Source organism: Microcebus murinus, chromosome 16 (assembly GCF_040939455.1).
Source record: "Microcebus murinus isolate Inina chromosome 16, M.murinus_Inina_mat1.0, whole genome shotgun sequence".
Lineage (NCBI taxonomy): Eukaryota > Metazoa > Chordata > Mammalia > Primates > Cheirogaleidae > Microcebus > Microcebus murinus.
In genome coordinates, this window is record NC_134119.1 from 68,803,096 (window position 1) to 68,823,339 (window position 20,244).

General features: G+C 55.3%; 1 protein-coding gene across 2 annotated transcripts; it reads right to left on the reverse strand.

Annotated features, from left to right (window-relative positions):
• Positions 1-868: 868 nt before the first annotated feature.
• SYT3 (synaptotagmin 3) lies at positions 869-16,338 on the reverse strand. Of its 2 annotated transcripts, none has more exons than XM_075993261.1 (10): positions 15,970-16,338; positions 14,225-14,390; positions 10,637-11,159; positions 8,884-9,271; positions 8,483-8,701; positions 6,215-6,335; positions 4,826-4,997; positions 4,616-4,748; positions 1,888-1,956; positions 869-1,611 (listed from the first exon to the last, which is right to left on the reverse strand). In XM_075993261.1, exons 2-9 carry the CDS (start codon positions 14,373-14,375, stop codon positions 1,891-1,893), a joined length of 1,773 nt encoding a protein of 590 aa, XP_075849376.1. In that variant the 5' UTR covers positions 14,376-14,390; positions 15,970-16,338; the 3' UTR covers positions 869-1,611; positions 1,888-1,890. The 2 variants fall into 2 exon arrangements, with proteins under 2 accessions (XP_075849376.1, XP_075849377.1); XM_075993262.1 differs by having other exon boundaries at positions 15,980-16,211.
• Between the last annotated feature and the right edge of the window lie 3,906 nt (positions 16,339-20,244).

A 20,244-nucleotide genomic window follows, 5' to 3' on the forward strand; every position in this document is an offset into this window, starting at 1 on the left:
CCCGACAATCGTTCCCCTCCCTCCGCCTCCTCGTGACAAAGCCTGCGCCCCACAGTGCGGACTGGAGATGACAGACGCCCACTGTCCCAGACTGATTTGTAACTCAGTCGGGGTGGCCGAAGAACCCGGTTGTGGCAAGAGAGAAATAAGGGGAATTCTCCTGGGGAGGAAAAAGAGGCACATATAAGTGGAAGCCCCTGTCCCCAAGCTTGCGTTAGATGTCACCGAGTGAGAACATGATGCATGGTGCTGCTTCAGACGGTTTGTACTCAGGAGGGGAAGGAAACCCTAACTTAGAGATGCCAACCTGTTCAGCAGCCGAACTAACCCTGGGACTGTCTGTCTTTGAAAGATTTGTTATATGAACACAAGAAATCGCTATCATTTAAGCTCTCTCAACTGGGAGTTGTTTGTGCAGCTGAAGGCATCATTACAGATACAGCATGAGAAGCTTGCAGCTCTGATTTTCACCACTTCATTACTATTTCATCACCATAGCAAAGACACACCTGAGAATGAAGTCAATAAAGAGAAAAGCAGAAATGAAAGCGTCACTTGAACACCTGGATCTAAAGTCCCTCGGTGTTCTCAGAGTCTCCGCGTACAGAGGTCTTTCAATTCTTTGAAAGAGGCTTTGGTTGCATTTTGTGTCCTATAAACACAGTGGTTCTGGCTATAATATAAATTTTTAGAAATTGAGGCTCAGAGAGACCAAGTTGCCTATGCTAAGGCACAGTGGCTCACGCCTATAATCTTAGCAGTCTGGGAGGCCGAGGTGGGAGGATTGCTTGAGCTCAGGAGTTCGAGACCAGCCCGCGGAAGAGCGAGACCCCGTCTCTACTAAAAAATAGAAAAAAAATTAGGCAGGTGTGGTGGCGTGCACCTGTAGTCCCAGCTACTTAGGAGGCTGAATGAAGCAGGAGGATTGCTTGAACCTAGGAGTTTGAGGTTGCAGTGAGCTATGGTGACACCACGGTGCTCTAGCCCAGGTGACACAGTGACATTCTAACAACAACAAGAACAAAATTGCCCAGCGAGTGAAGAACCACATTTGTCTGAACGCAGAGCCAGCTCGTTCCAGTCCAGCTTCCCAGTGTCAGAGAGGACAGGAGCCCCAGCTGGAGTGAGACCCACAGAGTGTGTTTATTCTGGCGTTGACAGCAGCAGCAGTGGGGGGACCGGCCAGACGCGGGGGTGGTGAACAGAAGGGGCGGACACAGGTGTGTGTCTCTGAGGGAACACAGAGGATTGGCCCGTTGACATTCACAGAGATAACAAGGGTCAGGACACTAAGTCTCGGACAAACAGCAAAGAGACAGACGGAGGGCTTGGGGGCGGGGTCCCCCAGACATGCACGGCCCCTTGCCTCGAGGGGGAGCCCCAGGGAAGAGAAGACAGACACAGTGGAGGCTGAATGCCCCCCGCCCTGAAACAGGGAGCTAGGCCCGCCTGCCGCCCACCCTCTCGCCTCTGGGGGTAGGAAGGGCAGGCCCGGGGCGGCCCCGCACCAGCAGCTCGGACGTTATGGCTTCGAGGAGGTGAATTCACGGTCCGGGCAGGAAAGGATGGGGTCCTGAGGGGACCTGGTCCGATCCCGGGCCTAGGCCAGACCTGCACGATGGGGCAGGGAGGAGAGGTCAGCGATGGCAGAGAGCAGGGCCATGACCTGCTATAGCAGCATCACAACCCAGGGACCCAGGAATCTTGGACCCCAGCCTTTCCTCCCCCAGACCCAGGGGTCCAGACCCCCAGCCCCTCCTCCCTCAGACCCAGGGGTCCAGCCCCAGCCCCTCCTCCCTCAGACCCAGGGGTCCAGGCTCAGCCCCTCCTGCCCCAGACCCAGGGGTCCAGGCCCCCAGCCCCTCCCCTCTGGTCTGGGTTCCTTACCCCTCACTCCGAGTTCTCTTTCTCTGATAGTCCTTTGCTGCCTTTTGTGAAGCTGCTCAAAGTCTTTTCCTGAAGGGGAAAATCCAGAAGGTTCAGGAATTAGGGGCAGAGGCAAAACAACTGCTAATGACAAATAAGACGTCAATCCTGTGTCATTATTTATAATGTTCTTTTTCATTCGGCTCTGAAGTGATGGGGCAAATGGTATTACAATCCCATTCTACAGATGGGGAAACTGAGGCACAAGACAGTGAAGTCCCTGCAAATGTGAGGAGAGATGAGGTGGCAGGGCTGAGTGGGGCGGGCCCTGCATGGCCTCAGAGGGGCAGACAGTGTGTCCCCGGGGGAACTGGGAAGCCACGGGAAGGCTGGGAGCAAGGGAGGGACCAGGGCAGCTTGGATGCAGAAGGACCCTCTGGGGCCAAGTGTCGTGCTAGGTGCTGAAATTCACAGGCAGGGCCAGGACGCCACCCGGGTTCTCTCTGCGCCTCCAGCACTGCCCAGCATGGCGGTGGCTCACCAGAAAGTCCTGGAGAAGTTTGTAGAGTGAATGAGTGAATGAATTAGGAGCAGAACGAATGATGGAAGAAGGGAGTGGCCTCCATCCTGTCCACCTAAGTAGAGTCACAGTCTTCTCAAATCTCAAATGTGAGCTCTGTGCCCAGCTGTTACAGTCCTCAGCACCCCTGGAACAGCATCCAAAGCAGGGCTAGACTCGGGTGACGTGAAATTTTCACTCTGGTACTAAATTTAAGGGTGTGCCCCAAACTCATCAGTCAAGATAAAGAATATTTTAATGCGATAGTTTTAAAAAATGCAAATAAAATCTATGATGAACAAAACACCAAATTTTAAATAAAGGCCAGCCTCATGCCATGTCAGGCTGCCAGGGACTTCCCGTTCAGAGGAAAAGGACATGCCCCTATTTGCATGTTTTTGTGTATTTTTTTAATGGTTACAAATTTTTCCAGAATGTTAAATAGTTGAAAAATACTGAAAAAAAATGAAGACTAAGTATATTTGAAAATCCCAACATTAAATCTCTTATTTTATGCCCTAAACAGAATTTAGTCTAATTTTACTTTCTTGGCTTTTAATGAACGCAAATTCATCATTGGTATTTTCCAATATACTTCTTTGGACTTCTTGTTTTCTATGGAGAGAATGACCATGTTTGATGATTTCTCTTTTTTTTAGCTGATGAATGTTTGTAACAAGTTTATTCACAATATCCCCAAACTGGAAATAACCCAAATGTCCATTAACAGAATAGATTGACATTATGATATGTTTACATAATAGAGAACTAATCAGTGATTTAAAAAGCAATGTACTGATGATAATAAATGCAACAACTGATGATTTCTCTTAACCAAGTAATGATCTTAAACTTTTAAACAGCCCCGCCCCTGCCCCCTGGCTTTCTTTTTTTATTTTGAGACAGAGTCTTGCTCTGTTGCCTGTACTAAAGTGCCGTGGCATCAGCCTAGCTCACAGCAACCTCAAACTCCTGGGCTTAAGTGATCCTCCTGCCTCAGCCTCCCCAGTAGCTGGGACTACAGGCATGCGCCACCATCCCCGGCTAATTTTTTCTATTTTTAGTAGAGACAGGTCTTGCTCTTGTTGAGGCTGGTCTGGAACTCCTGAGCTCAAGTGATCCTCCTGTCTCGGCCTCCCAGAGTGCTAGGATTACAGGCGTGAGCCACTGCTCCCTTCCCCTGCCTCCTGGTTTTCCCCGTGCTGTGCTCTTTCCTTGCATCCTTCTTCAAACCTTCTGAGCCCACTCCTTTGCAACCTCCAGACCTCTGCTCAAATGTCACCTCCTCAGAGAGGCCCTCCCTGACACCATAAAAGCCCCAAACCCCATCCAGATGTCCTCTACCTCCCAGACTTCCAAACCTTTTGGACCACAACCCACAGGGGAAAAAAAAATTGACATTATGATCTTTACAATGGGAGCTGCCTTATGAAATTTTCTGTTTTATTTTATTATTTTCTTATTCATTTATTAAAAATTGCTGGCTGGGTGTGGTGGCTCACAACTGTAATCCTAGCACTCTGTGAGGCTGAGGAGGGAGGATCCCTCAAGGTCAGGAGTTTGAAACCAGCCTGAGCAAGAGCAAGACCCTGTCTCTACTAAAAAAAGAAAGAAATTAATTGGCCAACTGAAAATATATATAGAAAAAATTAGCCGGGCATGGTGGTGCATGCCTGTAGTCCCAGCTACTCTGGAGGCTGAGGCAGGAGGATCGTTTGAGCCCAGGAGTTTGAGGTTGCTGTGAGCTAGGCTGACGCCACGCCACTCTAGTCTGGGCAACAAAGTGAGACTCTGTCTCAAAAAAAAAAAAGAAAATTGCTGATGCCCATCCGGTATATGAAAATGAGCTAATTTTTCACAGCCTGCTCTAAAAAAGAACCCAAATCAAAAACCCTTGCTCCATCTTACCACCCAGTTTCCCCCTTTTATTTCGGACTTGGCATTGGGTAATCACAACAGTAGCCGACCATTTAGTGAACACTTAACAAATCTCACATTTATCCTAACTGTGGATGCTATCAACATCCTCATTTCCCAACTGAGGAAAACAAGGCACAAAAGGTTAATTAACTTGCTCTAAGTCACACAGGGAAAGTTGGCAGAGCAGGGATTCGAACCTAGGCCTTCTGAGTGCGCAGCCCAGAGGCCATGCTTTGCACGAATGAAGGGGCTGAGAGGAGCCCTACTCACCTCCACCAGCTGGTGCCAGTGCTCCACGGGCTTGCGCGGATTGGCCAGCATCTCGGCCCAGTGCTCGCGGCCGTGCGGGTCGGCGGCGTCGGCGCCCACGCGGCACACGCCGATCACCTCGTTGTGTCCGATGCTGGGGGTTGGGGGTGGTGAGCACGGGCCGCCATGGCGGCCGCACCCCGCGCCCCCCGCCCGGGCCGCGCCCCTCACCAGTCGTAGTCAACCACGGCGATGCTGAGCCCCACGTTCTCCACGCTCTCCGGGGCCACGTCGAACACCAGCGCCTCGTTGTACGTGGGGTTCAGCGTGTTCTTCTTGATGGAGGTTTTCCGCTTCTTCAGACGCCGCCCCTCGCTGATCAGAGAGGCCTTCACGTAGGGGTCTGAGGGCAGAAACACAGTACTGAACAGCCCCTCCCTCAGACCCTGGGGTCCATGTCCCCAGCCCTCCTCCCTCAGACCTAGGGGTCCAGGTCCCCAGCCCCTCCTCCCTCAGACCCTGGGGTCCATGTCCCCAGCCCTCCTCCCTCAGACCCAGGGGTCCATGTCCCCAGCCCCTCCTCCCTCAGACCCAGGGGTCCATGTCCCCAGCCCCTCCTCCCTCAGACCCTGGGGTCCATGTCCCCAGCCCTCCTCCCTCAGACCCAGGGGTCCATGTCCCCAGCCCCTCCTCCCTCAGACCCAGGGGTCCATGTCCCCAGCCCCTCCTCCCTCAGACCCAGGGGTCCAGGTCCCCAGACCCTCCTCCCTCAGACCCTGGGGTCCATGTCCCCAGCCCCTCCTCCCTCAGACCCTGGGGTCCATGTCCCCAGCCCCTCCTCCCTCAGACCCAGGGGTCCAGGCCCCAGCCCCTCCTCCCTCAGACCCAGGGGTCCATGTCCCCAGCCCCTCCTCCCTCAGACCCAGGGGTCCATGTCCCCAGCCCCTCCTCCCTCAGACCCAGGGGTCCATGTCCCCAGCCCTCCTCCCTCAGACCCAGGGGTCCATGTCCCCAGCCCTCCTCCCTCAGACCCAGGGGTCCATGTCCCCAGCCCCTCCTCCCTCAGACCCAGGGGTCCATGTCCCCAGCCCCTCCTCCCTCAGACCCAGGGGTCCATGTCCCCAGCCCCTCCTCCCTCAGACCCAGGGGTCCATGTCCCCAGCCCTCCTCCCTCAGACCCAGGGGTCCATGTCCCCAGCCCTCCTCCCTCAGACCCAGGGGTCCATGTCCCCAGCCCTCCTCCCTCAGACCCAGGGGTCCATGTCCCCAGCCCCTCCTCCCTCAGACCCAGGGGTCCATGTCCCCAGCCCTCCTCCCTCAGACCCTGGGGTCCATGTCCCCAGCCCCTCCTCCCTCAGACCCAGGGGTCCATGTCCCCAGCCCTCCTCCCTCAGACCCAGGGGTCCATGTCCCCAGCCCCTCCTCCCTCAGACCCAGGGGTCCATGTCCCCAGTCCCCTCCTCCCTCAGACCCAGGGGTCCATGTCCCCAGCCCTCCTCCCTCAGACCCAGGGGTCCATGTCCCCAGCCCTCCTCCCTCAGACCCAGGGGTCCATGTCCCCAGCCCTCCTCCCTCAGACCCAGGGGTCCAGGCCCCAGCCCCTCCTCCCTCAGACCCCACCTGAGAAGCCGGTGAGGTCCATCGCTTTGAGGTTAGAGGCTTTGATGATGGTCACGGTGAGGCGCCCAGCCGTGGGGAGGTAGCAGAGTGAGAAGTTGAGTTCCCCAAGATCTGCCTTTTCCTGCAGTTGGGGAAAGGGGTTCAGGGATATCTCGCCTCAGTGTCTACCCGTCTCTTGCTGATTTTCTCTCCCTTCCCGAGCCTCCAGCTCTCCTCCCTGACATCCAGGGCTCAGGTTTCCGATCCACTTAACAATCTGACTCTGGGCCAAGGCCTGGTGACTCCCCTGGCCGCAGCTGCCCGCCACCGTCAAAGCCTATTTTGTTCTGCAGGGAAGATTGGAAGAGGCGTGAGTGAGGGGAGAGAGGGAGGCGGAGGGAGAGAGAACACAGTGGAAACAGACGGAGACAGAGGCCAAACCCTGAGACACGCAGTCGGCAGGACAGACCCCCAGAGTTCTTAAGGAAGAGTGACAGAGACCTGGGGGGGAGGACAGAGACCCAGAGAAGGGGGGGACAGAGACCCAGAGAGATGGGGACAGAGACCAGAGAGATGAGGACAGAGACCCAGAGAAGGGGGGGACAGAGACCAGAGAGATGGGGACAGAGACCAGAGAGATGAGGACAGAGACCCGGGGTGGGGACAGAGACCCAGAGAGATGGGGTCAGAGACCCAAAGGAGAGGGGGACAGAGACCAGAGAGATGGGAGGACACAGACTCGCAGGTGAGTAAAAGACCAGAGAGGGTGACAGACGGGGAACGAGAGAGCAGGGGCACAGGCAGAGTGGGGCAAAGACTGAGAAGAAACACACGAGGAGTCAGCCTGAGAGAGCAGGAGACACACCGAGACCCAGAACGAGGTTTCCGGGGCGACAGACGGCTCCCACCCGACACACAGATAGACTTGGAGCAGTGGCCGGAGCGAGCCAGCAGCTGTGGCCTCTCCTGTCCAGCCTGTGGCTCCCAGCCAGGTCCTCAGACGCCCCACTCAGTCCCCTCGGGCCTTCGCCCGGGCCGTCCCTCCCCATCTCCAGGCTCCTCCGTGGCCTTCAGGTCGGGGCTTCCTGTCACCTCATCCCCCAAGCTCCTCAATCCCCTGAGCAGATGGCCCTCCTGTTCCCCTGGCACCAACTGTGTGACAGCCTGGAGCTCCTGAGGGCTGTCTGGGGTCCCTAGGTCCTGAGCCTGAAAACACAGTGGTTGAAGGAATGAATGAATGAATGAATGAATGAGGAAGGCAGCAGTGATAAAGATGGGGAGAGAAAATGAGAAGAGAAGACACAAGAAGCAGGCCAAGATGGACGCAGGGAGAGGGTCTTCGCATGGGGCTGGCGGTGACCAGGAGCAGGGGTTGGGGGGACAGACAGGGGCCTGGGTGCAGGGATCCTAGAACCAGGCACTTAGATCCCAGAGGCTGGACTTGCGGGTGGCCACCAGGTGGGCGGAGCTGGGCCCCTCCTCATGTAAGGACAGCTACCCCACACGGCCACCCCACAGGGGCAGAGAATCGGCATGCTGGGTAAACCACAGGCTGAGGCTGGGGGTCTGAGCTTGGGGGGTGGAAGGGCTCCGGACACCCAGCAAGGACCTAGGAGTGGGGCCGGGGGAGGGACGCGCATACAGGAGAGGGAGGTGCCAGAGGGCAGCGTCATCAGGAATGAGGAAGGGGGTGTTGGGGGTCAGGGTTGCAGGCCCTACAATCTGGGAGCGGGGAGAATTGCGGGGTGTCAGGATATTGGGGGTCCCAGTATGTCTGAGGCCTGGGGGATCAGACCACCAGGATTCAGGGGGGCCATCGGGGAGCAGAGGGTCAGAATGCGACAGAGCTGGAGTTCAGAGACGGGAGAGGGACGGGGCCTTCTGGAAGGCCGGGCCCTGGAATCCAGAGGGTAGACAGAGAAGGAAGCTGGGAAAACAAAAGCCCAGGAGCTCTGGGGTCGGGAAGTTGGAGGATCACAAATCTGGGGTCAGAGGGTCCAAGTCATCAGATGGCTAGGGGGTGAGAGGTTGGGAAATCTGGGATCCAAGCACAATGCTAATATTTGATTAACTTGGAGAGGGCAGCGGTGCCTGTCATGTCTTGCACGTGTACAATAGTCCCCAGCACAACACATTTTACAAGAAGATCTGGGGACAAGAAGTCAGGAGGTTACGAGGGCTCAGGGGAAGGCGATTGCAAACCGGGGGGTCTCGGGGCGCCAGGAAGGGGGCACCAGGGGAGAGGTGGTGGTGGGGAGAGGTGGGGGGGGAGGGGCGGGGGCCACTGACCGAGCCGCCCTCCACGATGTCCCTCCAGAGTGGGCGGTCGGGGGGCTGCTCCGCCAGCTCCAGGAGGTTGTCCAGCACCACCTGGCCGATGAGGTCATGCCGTGAGAAGCGGTCAAAGTCGTAGACGCTGAAGTGCAGCTTGCGCTGGGCCAGCTCTGCCAGGGGCACCGAGAACTGAAATGTCTCGTTGAAGACAGGGTTCAGGGTCTTCCTGTGCACCTGGCGGGGGTGGGTGACAGAGGGAGACCGACACCACGCCCATCAGCCCCTACTGCCGGGACCCAGGAGTCCCCGCCCCCAGCCCCTCTTCCTTCACCCAAGAGTCCGGCCCCCAGCCCCAGGGGCCCAGGTCCCAGGTCCCTTCTCCGTGGGACCCTGATGTCCAGCCTGCAGCTCCAGACCTTGGTCTGAAACTTTTTCTTGCGGTCTGGCAGCAGGTAGATCTTGACGTAGGGGTCCGAGAAGCCGTTGGAGTCCTTGGCGGGGAGGTCCAAGGCCTGCAGGATCCGCACCACCAGCTGGTCGGAGCCGTAGAGGTACCGCAGGGCGAAGCTGATGCGGCCGCAGGGCGCCCCTGCACCCGCCTCTCCGGAGCCTGGGCCCCCGCCTCCCCGCCGGCCACCAGGTCCCGTCCCCTGGTACAGCTCCGGCTTGATCTGCCCGATGAGTTTGGCTTTTTCCTCGCCGCCTGGCAGGGGCAAGGGGAGGGCAGGTGGCCGCTCCTCAGTGCTCGGGTCCGGTTGGGAGGTCAGCGTCTGCTGGGTGAGGGGCCGGGGCAGGGCTGGGTACCTGTAGGAAGTGGGGGAGGTCAAGGTGGGGTCATCGATCCCATCCAAAGACTGGGGGGATTTCTCCCTGCCTTTGCCTCAACCCCTCCAGCCCCATATCCCCTGCTTTGCTCACTGCATGACCTTGAGCAAGCCACTTGTGCTTTCTGAGCCTCAGTTTCCCCACTTTTATCTGGGGGTGGGGTCATCTCTATTTCTAAGGTAGTTCCAGCCCAGACCCCTGGATGCACCGGCTTCCAGAAGCCTCCTCTGGACCTCAAGCTGGTGACCCAGAATAACTTCTCCATGGACCTCTGGGCCCTATGCAGCCCAGGCTTCTTCCAATCCTCTTCTGCCCTTCTCTGAATCTCCCAATCCTCCCTCCTCTCTGTCCCCACTGCCCCAGCTCAGGACTTGTCCTCTCCTGCCTGGACTCTTGGCCTCCAGTCTCTCCCACCAGGGGCACGTGGCCCCAGAGGATCCTTCTACACCCAGAACTTACCCTGCCCCTCCCCTGCTCACAGGCCTGCCATGGCTCCCCAGTACCCCCTGGACAAAGTCCCACCCCTCAGTCCAGTGCTGAAGGCCTCACATGGCCTGGTATCTGCAGCCACATCACCCAGGTGTTCTTTTTTCAAACGTATTCTCATGCCTTGGTGACCACTGGCTGTTCCTACAGGGCACTACCATCTTCAGCCCCGCTTGCCTTTGCTAGGGATGTCCAGGTCACACTCGTGCCGCTCTGCCTGGCTAACTCTTCACCACCCTGCAGGTCTCAGCTAAGACACCCCCACCTCCAGGGAGCCCCCAGCCTCCTCCCAGACTGGGATCGGGGCATCCTGGGGAGCCCCCTGCCCCATCCAGTCCCCTGAGCTGCTTTACTGCCTCCGTAGCCTGGCTGCACTGAGACAGCCAAGCTGGGGCCACCTGCCCTGGACTGTGAGTGACATGAAGGCAGAGTCCAGTGTTTTCCTGATATCCAGCTCAGGCCTGGCTCATACTCGATGTTCAATATTCATGTGCAGAATGAGGAAAATGCATGAATGAACTCCAGGTCCCACTACTAATCCTGGCTTACAGTGAAGGGGATGAATAGCCTCGTGCCTTAGGGACTTGAGTGTCCGAGCCCCATTCTCTCCCACTTTCCTGACCCTGGAGTCCTGCCCCCAGCTTCCTCCTTACTCTGGGCCCAAGAATCCAGGCCTCCAGTTCCCTCCTTTGGGTCTAAGTAGTCTGGGGCCCCAGCCTGCTCTTTCTCCGGGATCCAGGGGCCAATCCCCCAATCCCCCTCCTAACCCCAGCACTCAGACGAGCCACAGATGGGAAAAAGACACAGCGGAAGAGCAGAACTTCAGAGTGGGCCCCTCAGCCCAGCAGCCTCTCTCACCTGGTGGTGGGGGCCAGGCTTGTGACCTGCTGGTGCGACTGGGCACTGGGCAAGCCCCCCCCACTGGGGGGCAGCAGGAGCAGCCCAGAGCCTGCCCCGCCCTCAGAGGGCAGCTCAGGGGACGTCTGGCTCGGTTTGACCCCAGTGGCTACTGCAGCTGCGGCCTCTGGATACAAGTCCATGTCCAAGTAGGAGGGTTCAGGGGTGTCAGAGCCCCCCAGGCTGCCTGGCTCCAGCAGCTCGGCAAAGGGCGGGTGGTGGGCGGTGTGGGCATGGTGGTGTGGGCCGCCCAGCAGAGGATGGCCACCCAGGCCAGCCCCCAGGTGGTGCCCGCCGCCGCCTACCAGGCCTGCCAGCCCGACCCCAGGGCCTAGGTCTTTGCGCAGGGGGCCACCGCCCACTGCCGAGCCTCCCTTGTCCCGCCAGGGCACCCAGCACAACTTCCAGGACACGAAGAGGGAGACACCCAGAAGGACAATGCCACAGAATGTCACGATGACCGACAGCAGGCTCACGGAGATGTCTGGAGAGAGTGAGGACAGAGGTAGGGGTCAGGTGAGGTCAGAGCACCCTCCCTCTACGTCCCCAAAGAGCTAACACTTAGTATTTGCCATGCATTGTCCTAAGCACTTTACGTGCATCACTTAACGTGCACACCGCACGCTCTGCAAGGTATTTCTACGTAACCATTTTAAAGATGCGGGAACTGAGACACAGAGAGGTTGAGTGGTTTGTATAAGGTTTCACAGGCAGTAAATGACAGATCTGAGATTTCAATCCAGCAGTCTCTCTCCAGATTTTATTTTCTTAATTGCTATCCCATGCTTCCTCTCTATAAGAGAGAATAACACAACATCTGAGGTAGGACCAAGGTCCCCCAAAATGCTCAGAGATGATCAAGGAAGAGTGGGTGCTGCACAGCACAGGCAGGCCAGGGTTGAAATCACAGCTTGCTGTGTGGCCTTGGGAACACATCTTAACCACTCTGAACCTTACATTCTCCATGTGCCAAATAGGAACAATTGATCCTGCCACTTATCGTGGTTTGAAGATACCACGTGAGTTTGGTGACACAATTATCCCTGTTTTCCATGCAAAAAAAAAAAAAGCCCTGAAGTCAACAGACACAGTCACCTGCCCAAAGTCCCACAGCTGGTAGGTGGTCAAGTCAGGATTTGAGCCTAGGAAGAAGCCTGGCTCCAAAGCCCATGGTCTTCACCATGATGCTATTACACCTCAAAACTTCCCAATTAATGGTAGTTCAAACATGAGTCTTTCTCAGAATAATAAATCCCGTTGCTACCATCACCAGGTGCTTGAACACCACCAACACCATAACTGACCAACACCAACACCAACACACGTTCTGAATGCCAAGCCGAGTGCAGGCCAGTTCTTACAACCAAAGCTTTCTGGTTCATTCAGTAATTGGTACCAGGAGTGGGGTTTTTCAGAAATCATCTTCAAGTAAAGGAGAATTTGGCGGGAGCTGACTCCTGGGTGTCAGCAAAGTAGGAGACAGGGGAAATCTCTGCTCCATACAGACAGTGGATTATGGGGGGCGGAGCAGGCAGCTAAGCCACTGCTATAGCAAGGACAGCTGAACCGAATAGCTGTGTCCTGTCACATTAGGGGACACACAGGAGGAAAGGGATGACTTCTGGCCCTGGACTGCCCAGCAAAGCCACAGCAGTGTATGACATTAATCGTCATGACACTGTGGAATCTGGGAATGACTTATCCTATTTTATAGGCAAGAAAACTGAAACTCTGAGAGACAGCAAGTGACCCTGCAGGGCCATATACGAGGCACTGGCCAAAGAACCCTGAGTCTCCTACTCCTCCCTCCTCAGGGTGCTTCTTTTTAAGTGATCAACACCTTCTGAGAGCTCTGGAGGTGTGTTAGAAGGCAAAGATAAGGACTTTACCAGCCCCCTGAACATGGGAGGAATTGAGAAAAGGGGGTTACTTGGCAGAAAAATCAGACATATGCTGTCCCCTGCTGCCAGCTTGACCCAGACCTTGTCCAGGTCAAAAGATAAATCCTCTAGTGTGGACTGGGGAGAGCTTTGGGCTTGGAGAGGTAGTGTAGTTATGCAGCAAAAGGTTCACCTTGTCTAAAAGAAGGTCTTGCCCTTGATCACCTCCTGGGAGGGAACCTCTAAGCCCTTGGAATGTTCTGGCTGATAAGTATGTCTTTGTTTACCTGGGGCCTTGGACCAAGCTGGATACTCTATGCTGAAACTAACACTGTGATTTATGCTGGGGGCCTTGGGCATCAGCTCGACTTCTGAAGGGGCTGCAGACTACGGTCAGCTACCTGGACAATCAGCCCTGTCTACATGACCGACCCACCAATAAAAACCCTGGACACCAAGGCTCGGGTGAACTTCCTAGGTTGGCAATGCCCTGTTCATGCTATCACCCATCATTGCTGGGAAAATTAAGCACTGTCCATGAAACTCCACTGGGAGAGGGCAGTTGAAAGCTTGTGCCTGGTCTCTCTTGGACTCTGCCCCATGTGCCTCTTCCCTGTGCTGATTTTAGCCTGGATCCTATAAGAAACCGTAACCATAGTTCACAGCTTTGCTGAGCTCTGGGAGTCCTTCTAGCAAATCACTGAACCTCAGAGTGGTCTTGGGGACCCCCAGACTGCAGTTCTGTTGTAGAATATCCAATGTCAAATTCTAGTTCTGCTACCTACAGGCTGTGAGACTCTGAGCCAGTGACTGCAGCTCTCTGGGCCTCATCCCTCATCATTGTCACCTGGACATCCTGCACTCGAGATGGCATGCCCTGCCCCGGTGCTCAGCGAGGGTGACTGTTGTAATGTCCGAGCACACGCTTCCTCCAGGTCGTGTTTCCTCAGCTGAGCAATGGCACTCACGGTATTTCCCAGTTCTCAGAACCCTGCTGCCTCCCAGCTCTATGACCTTGGACAAGTCACTTCACCTTTCTAAGCCTCAGTTTCCCCTGTTGAAAACTCAGATTATATGTACCACAAAGGGGCACTGTGAATAGTCAGTGAAATATGCAGAGGACCTCACATACCGTCTGCAACACAGTTGGTATAAATAAATCGCAACATTCATTGAATGGCCACCATGCATACAGTGTTGCTCTAAGCACTTCACATGTGTTATATCATTGGAGGCTCTCATCTGCCCCATGAGGTAGTCACTTTCATTAGCCCCATTTTCCAGATGAGGAAACTGAGGCACAGAAGTCACTTACCTAAAGTGAGTAAGTGGGGGAGGTGGAATTTGAGCCCAAGCAAACCAGTCTGACTCAAGAGCCTGAGCTGTTAACCATTATGCAAGAGGCACAAAGATATCTGAAGGGGATATTTGGTGGTGGTAGTTGGGGGAGGCCCACAAGGCAAAACTCAAAAGGTCAGGGGTCAAGTGGACCACACAGCTCCTTCTCCTTAGATGAGAGGTTTGGGGCAGGGGAGCAGCAGTAGGCAGGATGGAGGCAAGACTGTACGAGGGACGGGTCCCACAGGGAATAGAAAGCTGAGTAGCCTGCTCTGAATCTCCTGGCTGTAGTGTGGGCAGGGGGCTGGCCAAGACAGCTAGGGGTGCTGACCTGCATCTGGACCCCGGGGATAACCTCGGATTCGCAGGTCATTGAACTCCTGGCATCTGTCGTTGGTGTCAGCATCTCGGACCCGTGCACAGAGGTCCGAGACCAGGATGAGTGCCCGCCGGCAGAGGTCATCCTCGTAGTCTCCTGACATGGTGGCCGTCCAGTCCTGCGTGCGGGAGGGGTGGGGCAAGGGTGCAGATGGGGAACGGAACGGGGGAGAGGGTGGGCAGGGTGCAGAGAGAAGGGCAGAAAGAGAAAGAGATAGCGATAGCAAAGGAAGGATGGGCGAAGGGGATGGAGATTAGGGGAGATGGATTAGGGACAGAGATTGGAGGAAGAAGGACAGTGGGACAAGTAGAGGGAGGGATGGACAAAGAAAAAGAAATTAGGAGCAGACAGACAAGAGGACAGAAATTAAGGGTGGACAGGGAAGAAGACAGAAAGAGGGGCTGGACAAACCCAGGGAACAGAGATGGTGTGAACGGACAAGAAGACAGAAAATAGGGACAGATCGACAAGGAGGAAGAGATTGGGAAGGCCAGTCAAGGGGCCGAGAGTCAGGACACACAAATAAGGGGATGGACAAGGGACACAAAGATCAGGGGTGCATAAACGAAGGCACAGAAGTTAGGGATGGACTGACAAGGTGATAGCCATTCATCATTTATTCATTCATCCAACAAATATTCACTGAGCACCAACTACACACTAGGCACAGTGCTGGCTGCTGCAGATTCAGCAGAAAACAAAGTACTGGAGTTCCCCGACTTCCTGGTGTCACGATCCAACGAGAGGAGACAAATAGTAAACAAGTAAACAAAGACACATAAACAAGACAGTCTCAGACTGGGAGAAACAGTCGACCAGACATAGCTGGCGAAGGTGCCACAAAGGAACTGGGCAGGGGGTGGTCAGGGAGGACTCTCCCAGACCTGAAGGATGCGGCAGGGCCACCCATGGGCAGTGGGCAGTGGGGACAGCGTGGGGAAAGGCATTTTAGGCAGCAGGAACAGGATAAGCAGGGTCTCAGAGTGGGAAAACGCTTGGAGGGTCAGATGGCGGGGACAAGGGGAGGAGCAGGAAAGAGGATGGATGCAGGTAGACAGGGAAGAGGTGGACATGTGCGGTGGTAGCTGGGGCGGGATGGAGATGCAGAGATGGGGACCACGCTGGGGGAGGGAGAGATGTGGGGAGCAGAGACAGATAAGGAGAAGGGCAAACTGGGGCTCAGAAAAGAGGGAGAGGTGAACAGGCAGACAGATGGAAAGTCCAGGATTGGGACTTGGGATGGCCAAGTGATCAAGTACGAGCTGGTGTGTAATTCATGGGGGCTAGAGAGATGAGGGGACGGCGGGGCAGTGAAGAGGGGCAGAGACGCCTTTGGGAGAGAAGCAGTGGGACGGGAAGATGGACTGGGGCAGAAATACAGGAGGCAGCAGATAGATAATGCCTGGAGATCACAGACAGACAAAAGGAGAGAGAGGAGGGCTGGGCAGACAGACATGGGTCCAGAAGGGAAGCCTGGGGGACATAATGAGGGACATAAATGAGCCGGGGCCAGGAGAGAGAGGTGCATGTGGGGAGAGGTGAATTAGTGACACATGGCTTGGAGCCAGGCATCAAGATGGGTTGAAAGGAGGATGCAGGGGAAATGAGGAACAGACAGCACAGGGCTCACAGATGGACAGGTGTCGCGGGGGTGCTGCAGAAGGCCAGGACTCCGCGACAGGCATGGTCAGACTCACCTGCGCTTACCCCTGCTGTGTCCTGGGTGGCAGCCGAGGCGGCGGCGGGCGGCAGCCCATGGGGGTTGGTAGAGCGGACAAGGGGCTGCGGACCGGTCCCCACGCGCCGGGTGGTCAGAGGAGGTGTCTGATCCGGAGGCCGAGGCTAGGAGGAAAGGCTGAGCCTAAGCCTCACATCTTGCCCTATTCGGGCCAGCTGCCAGACCCCTAGGGGGTCCAGCCACCCCCTCCCACCTCTGGGGCCCCAGCTCCCCGTTAAGAGCTTAGAGACTACAATTCCCGGCAGGTCTCGCGCTCGCGCTTCTGCTGCTTTCTAGACCCGGCGCCGCAGCGGCTGCTGGGAGTTGAAGTCCTTAATGCCTCCTCGGGCTGCAGAGAGGATGGGAATTTTTTTGGGAGGGTGGGGGAGTTAAGATGCCGGGGTCCCAAGACGATGCAGGGGAGGGGAACGGTGTCCAGGACCCCAAAAGGCCGCGAAGTCCTAAGTCTTTAGGGGTCATGGAATGGGTAAAGGATCCCCATGCGCTGGGGATCGGTGGGCGAGGGGTGGGGTACACCCAGGTGCTTCAAGACCCCCTTCCAGGGCCACGTGCCCCTCCCTCGGGGTGGCCAGCGAGCGCTGCAGCACTCCCACTCCCTGGCCCGAGGTCCTCGCGCCACCGCACCTACCCCCTCCCCCGCGCGCCGGGGCAGTCCCCTGGGATCAGGCTGGGGCGGGGGCTGTGGCAGGGGGAGGGGAGGAGCGGACTCACCCCGAGCCGCCGCCGCCGCCGCCGCCGCAGCCCCGCGCGCCAGCCGCGGTGCCGGCTTGGCTCCGCCCGCGGCCCCTGTCGCAGGTCTGCGGCTCCTCCCCCCGCACCCCTTCCCTCCTCCCCTCCGAACCCGCGGCCGGAAAGCCAAAATCGTGCGGCCTCAGCGAGGAAGGAGGAAGATTTCCCGGGACCGGGGCGTCGGAGACCCGGTGCGCTTCCCCATCGGGGATCCAGAGACCTGGGATCATGACGTGCTCCTCCCCCAGGGTCCAGGGAGCCTGGTCCTCCGCCCCTCTTCTCTCGGACACAGAAGTCCGGGGCCCCAGCCCCCTCTTTCCCAGGACGCAGGACTTCAGGTCCTTCCTCCCATCCCAGCAGCTCTGAGGTCTGGTGGTGGGAGGGCAGGTCGAGACTCGGGAGTCCGAGGTACAGAGCCACAGAGGTACAAGCAGGGACCTGGGTTTGAATCCGGCCTGGCCCAGCTCCTGCCTGTATGATCTTATGCCTCGTGCTCTGAGCCCCGGTCTCCTCATCAGCAAAATATAGACTATAAACTTATTTCCTAAGGGACTCACAGTTTGGAAAAACAATCAGTATAGACCAAGCATTGGCACCAAGTAGGTGCTTAATGAATATTTCCTAAAAGAAGCAAGTAACAATTTCTGGTATATTAATAGCAGTTAATGATAATTGCCACTTACTATAAGTAGCAATGTGATAAGTAAGTGCATTGAAAGCATTTTTTATTTAATCTTCACTTTGGCCCTATGAGATGGCTGCGACTATGTTATTCCCATTTCACAGAAGAGACAGCCAAGGCCTATGGAGGTTAAATCCCTTGGGTAAGGTCTAGATCTACATAGCCATAGCGGCAGCCCAGAGCGGTGGCTTGGAGGCCCCCCCAATCTCCCCCAGCACTGACCCTCAACCAAGGACACCCAAATAAATATAGTTTCTAAGTAAAAAAAAAAAAAAATCACTTGCTTCTTCTGCAAACACAACTTTAAGACAAGTCTCCTAGGCTCTCCCTCTAATTAGATTACCCCCACCCACCCATTATGCCTGTGTGTCCAATTTGCAGTCATTATCATAGCACAGAATCCCCCAGAATTCTGTGTCCCAACCTCATGGCTTCTTGCATTTTTCCAAACGGGTCTGCATTTGCACCCAGGGAAGCTCGCGTGGGTGCACACCTAAAGGTTCATGCAGGTCCCGATGCCAACTCTCACAGCCAGACCCTTGCACCCAGCCAGGCCTGCCCAGAGTCCCCAGGCAGCCCTGTTCCACAGGGAGAGACAAACAGCGAGGCACACACACTCAGAGATGTGTACGCATATGGGCTTGCCAGACTGCCACGACACGTTTCCAAAGAGATGCTCAGATTCTGAGGCTGCTTGGGCGCTGTGAGGCAGCCGCAGCACACTGGGTATCTGTGTGACTCTGGGGGCAGCACACCAGGGTTCAACTCCCAGCACTCACCCTGAGACCTTGGATGGGATACTTCTATGCCCCATGCCTCAGTTTCCCTCTCTGTAAGCAAGGATAGTAATAATTTTTTTAAAAAATCAGGTTCTAGCTCATTGAGTTGTTTTGAAGATTAAATTCCCAGGAGGTGCTTAGGGAAAATGGTTCATTTTTAGTGTTGTCATAACTAAAAGTTACATGCATTTGTTCATTAAACTTTAACTGACAAGTGAGGAAATTGAGGCTCAGCGAGGGGACGTGCTCTGCCCAAGGCCACCCATCTGAAGCATCAGAGTGGAGACTGAAAACCACATGGGTCTGAATCTAGAGCTCTTGCTTTTATTCACTACATTTGCATCGAGGATGATTGAGGACCTTGCATGGCATCACTGCTAGAAGTGCAGGATAATATAAAGAGACAGGGAGCCAGGAGATAGAGATAGAGTCCTCCACACTCATTCAACTTCACTTATGCAGTCATTTGATAAATACTTTCTGAGCACCTACTGTGTGCCGCGCATTTTCTAGGCCCCAGGGATTCAGCTGGGAATGAAATTGACCAAAATGCTGGCCTTGGGGGAGTTCATGGTCTAGTGGAAGAGACAGATAACCATCAAATAACTGCACATACTGTGATCTTCATCCTAGGATCGACGCTCTGAAGCAAAGTCCAGGGTGCTGTGTGTTTGAGAACAAGGTCAGGGCTTTCTTCCCTGAGGAAGTAGCCTTTGAGCTGAGCTGAGAAGGGTGAGTCCGAATAAGCCAGGGGAAGATGGGGGAGAAGAGAGGAAATGCCCCAGGAAGAAAGAACAGCCCTTGTAGCACCTGAAGGCAAGAGTGAGTTTGGCACATTGAGGTCTCCTGAGCATGTAAGCTCCACGGGGGTAGCACTTTGTTTTGTTCATTGCTGTGTCCTGGCTGCCTGACACAGTGCCAGCCATGTGTTACACCTCCAATAAATATTGGTTGGTTGAATGAATGAGTGAACAAATGGATGGATAAATGGAGGAATGTATGGATACAGAGATGTATTGATGGATGGTTGGATGGATGATGGAAGGTTAGATGAAGGGAGGGATGGATGGATGGATGGATGGATGGATGGATGGATGAGTGGATGGATAGATGAATAGTTGGATGAAGGATAGATGGGTGGATGAACGAGTGAGTGAATGAATGAGTTTTCACAAATACCTACAGATTCACACACAAATTTGCCTGGAAATAGATGCAGACACACTCCCAGAGACAGGCACACATGTGTGTAAACACAGGTTCACTTGCTCTCCTGGTGCTCCCCTGGAGAGAGCAAACACTGAGCAGACAACTGGCCATGCTGGCCAGGTGCTGTGTGGACAGGGCGGCAGGAAGGCAGACTCTCCGACCAGGGCTACAACCAATGCCACTACGATGTTGACATTATTTCCAGAATTGGAGGAAAATGCTAATTCAGAGATGTGTGTCCCAGGCTGGGTGCCAGGCTAGGAAATGGAACAGGGATGGCCCGGAGAAATGGAGTGAGTGACAGAGAGAGACATGTAGGGATATAACGCAGAGAGACAGGCAAAGAGATAGAGAAACAGAAACCGACAGAGAGATGGGGGAGTAGAGTGATGGAGACAGAGACGAGGGAGAGAGACATGCTGAGAAGGAGAGAGAAAGACACCCAAAGAGAGATCTCCAGAAGAGGCAGCCGAAGCTAGATGCAGAGACAGAGAACTGGGAAAGGAACAGCCTTCAGCTGTGCCTGGTCCTCTGTGCCTGGCTCAGACTTAGGGGGGTTGATGTACCTTCGTTCAAGCACCAGTAACCCTTGAAGGTAGCATTGAGGAGGGCAAGAGGTGAGGAAATCAAGGCTCAGAGAGGGGAAGATATTTGCCCAAGGTTGCACAGTCTGGGAGCAACATTCAATGCTGGTCTGTTTGACTCCAGAGCCCATGTTCTCTTCTTTATCCCACGTTACCTCATGAGGACCAGGAGGGACATGGCAGATGGGGTTAGAAACTACTGAATGTGGGTCACAGAAATAGAGGGAAATAGTCAATCATTTATTCATTCA

Excerpts from the sequence above, each read along its gene's own strand:
- SYT3 (XM_075993261.1), bottom strand. The coding sequence starts at position 14,375 with ATGTCAGGAGACTACGAGGATGACCTCTGCCGGCGGGCACTCATCCTG. Across the intron at positions 8,702-8,883 it reads AGAAAAAGTTTCAGACCAAG|GTGCACAGGAAGACCCTGAA; the intron begins GTCTGGAGCTGC and ends CACCCCCGCCAG. Across the intron at positions 6,336-8,482 it reads ACATCGTGGAGGGCGGCTCG|GAAAAGGCAGATCTTGGGGA; the intron begins GTCAGTGGCCCC and ends CCCCAACTGCAG.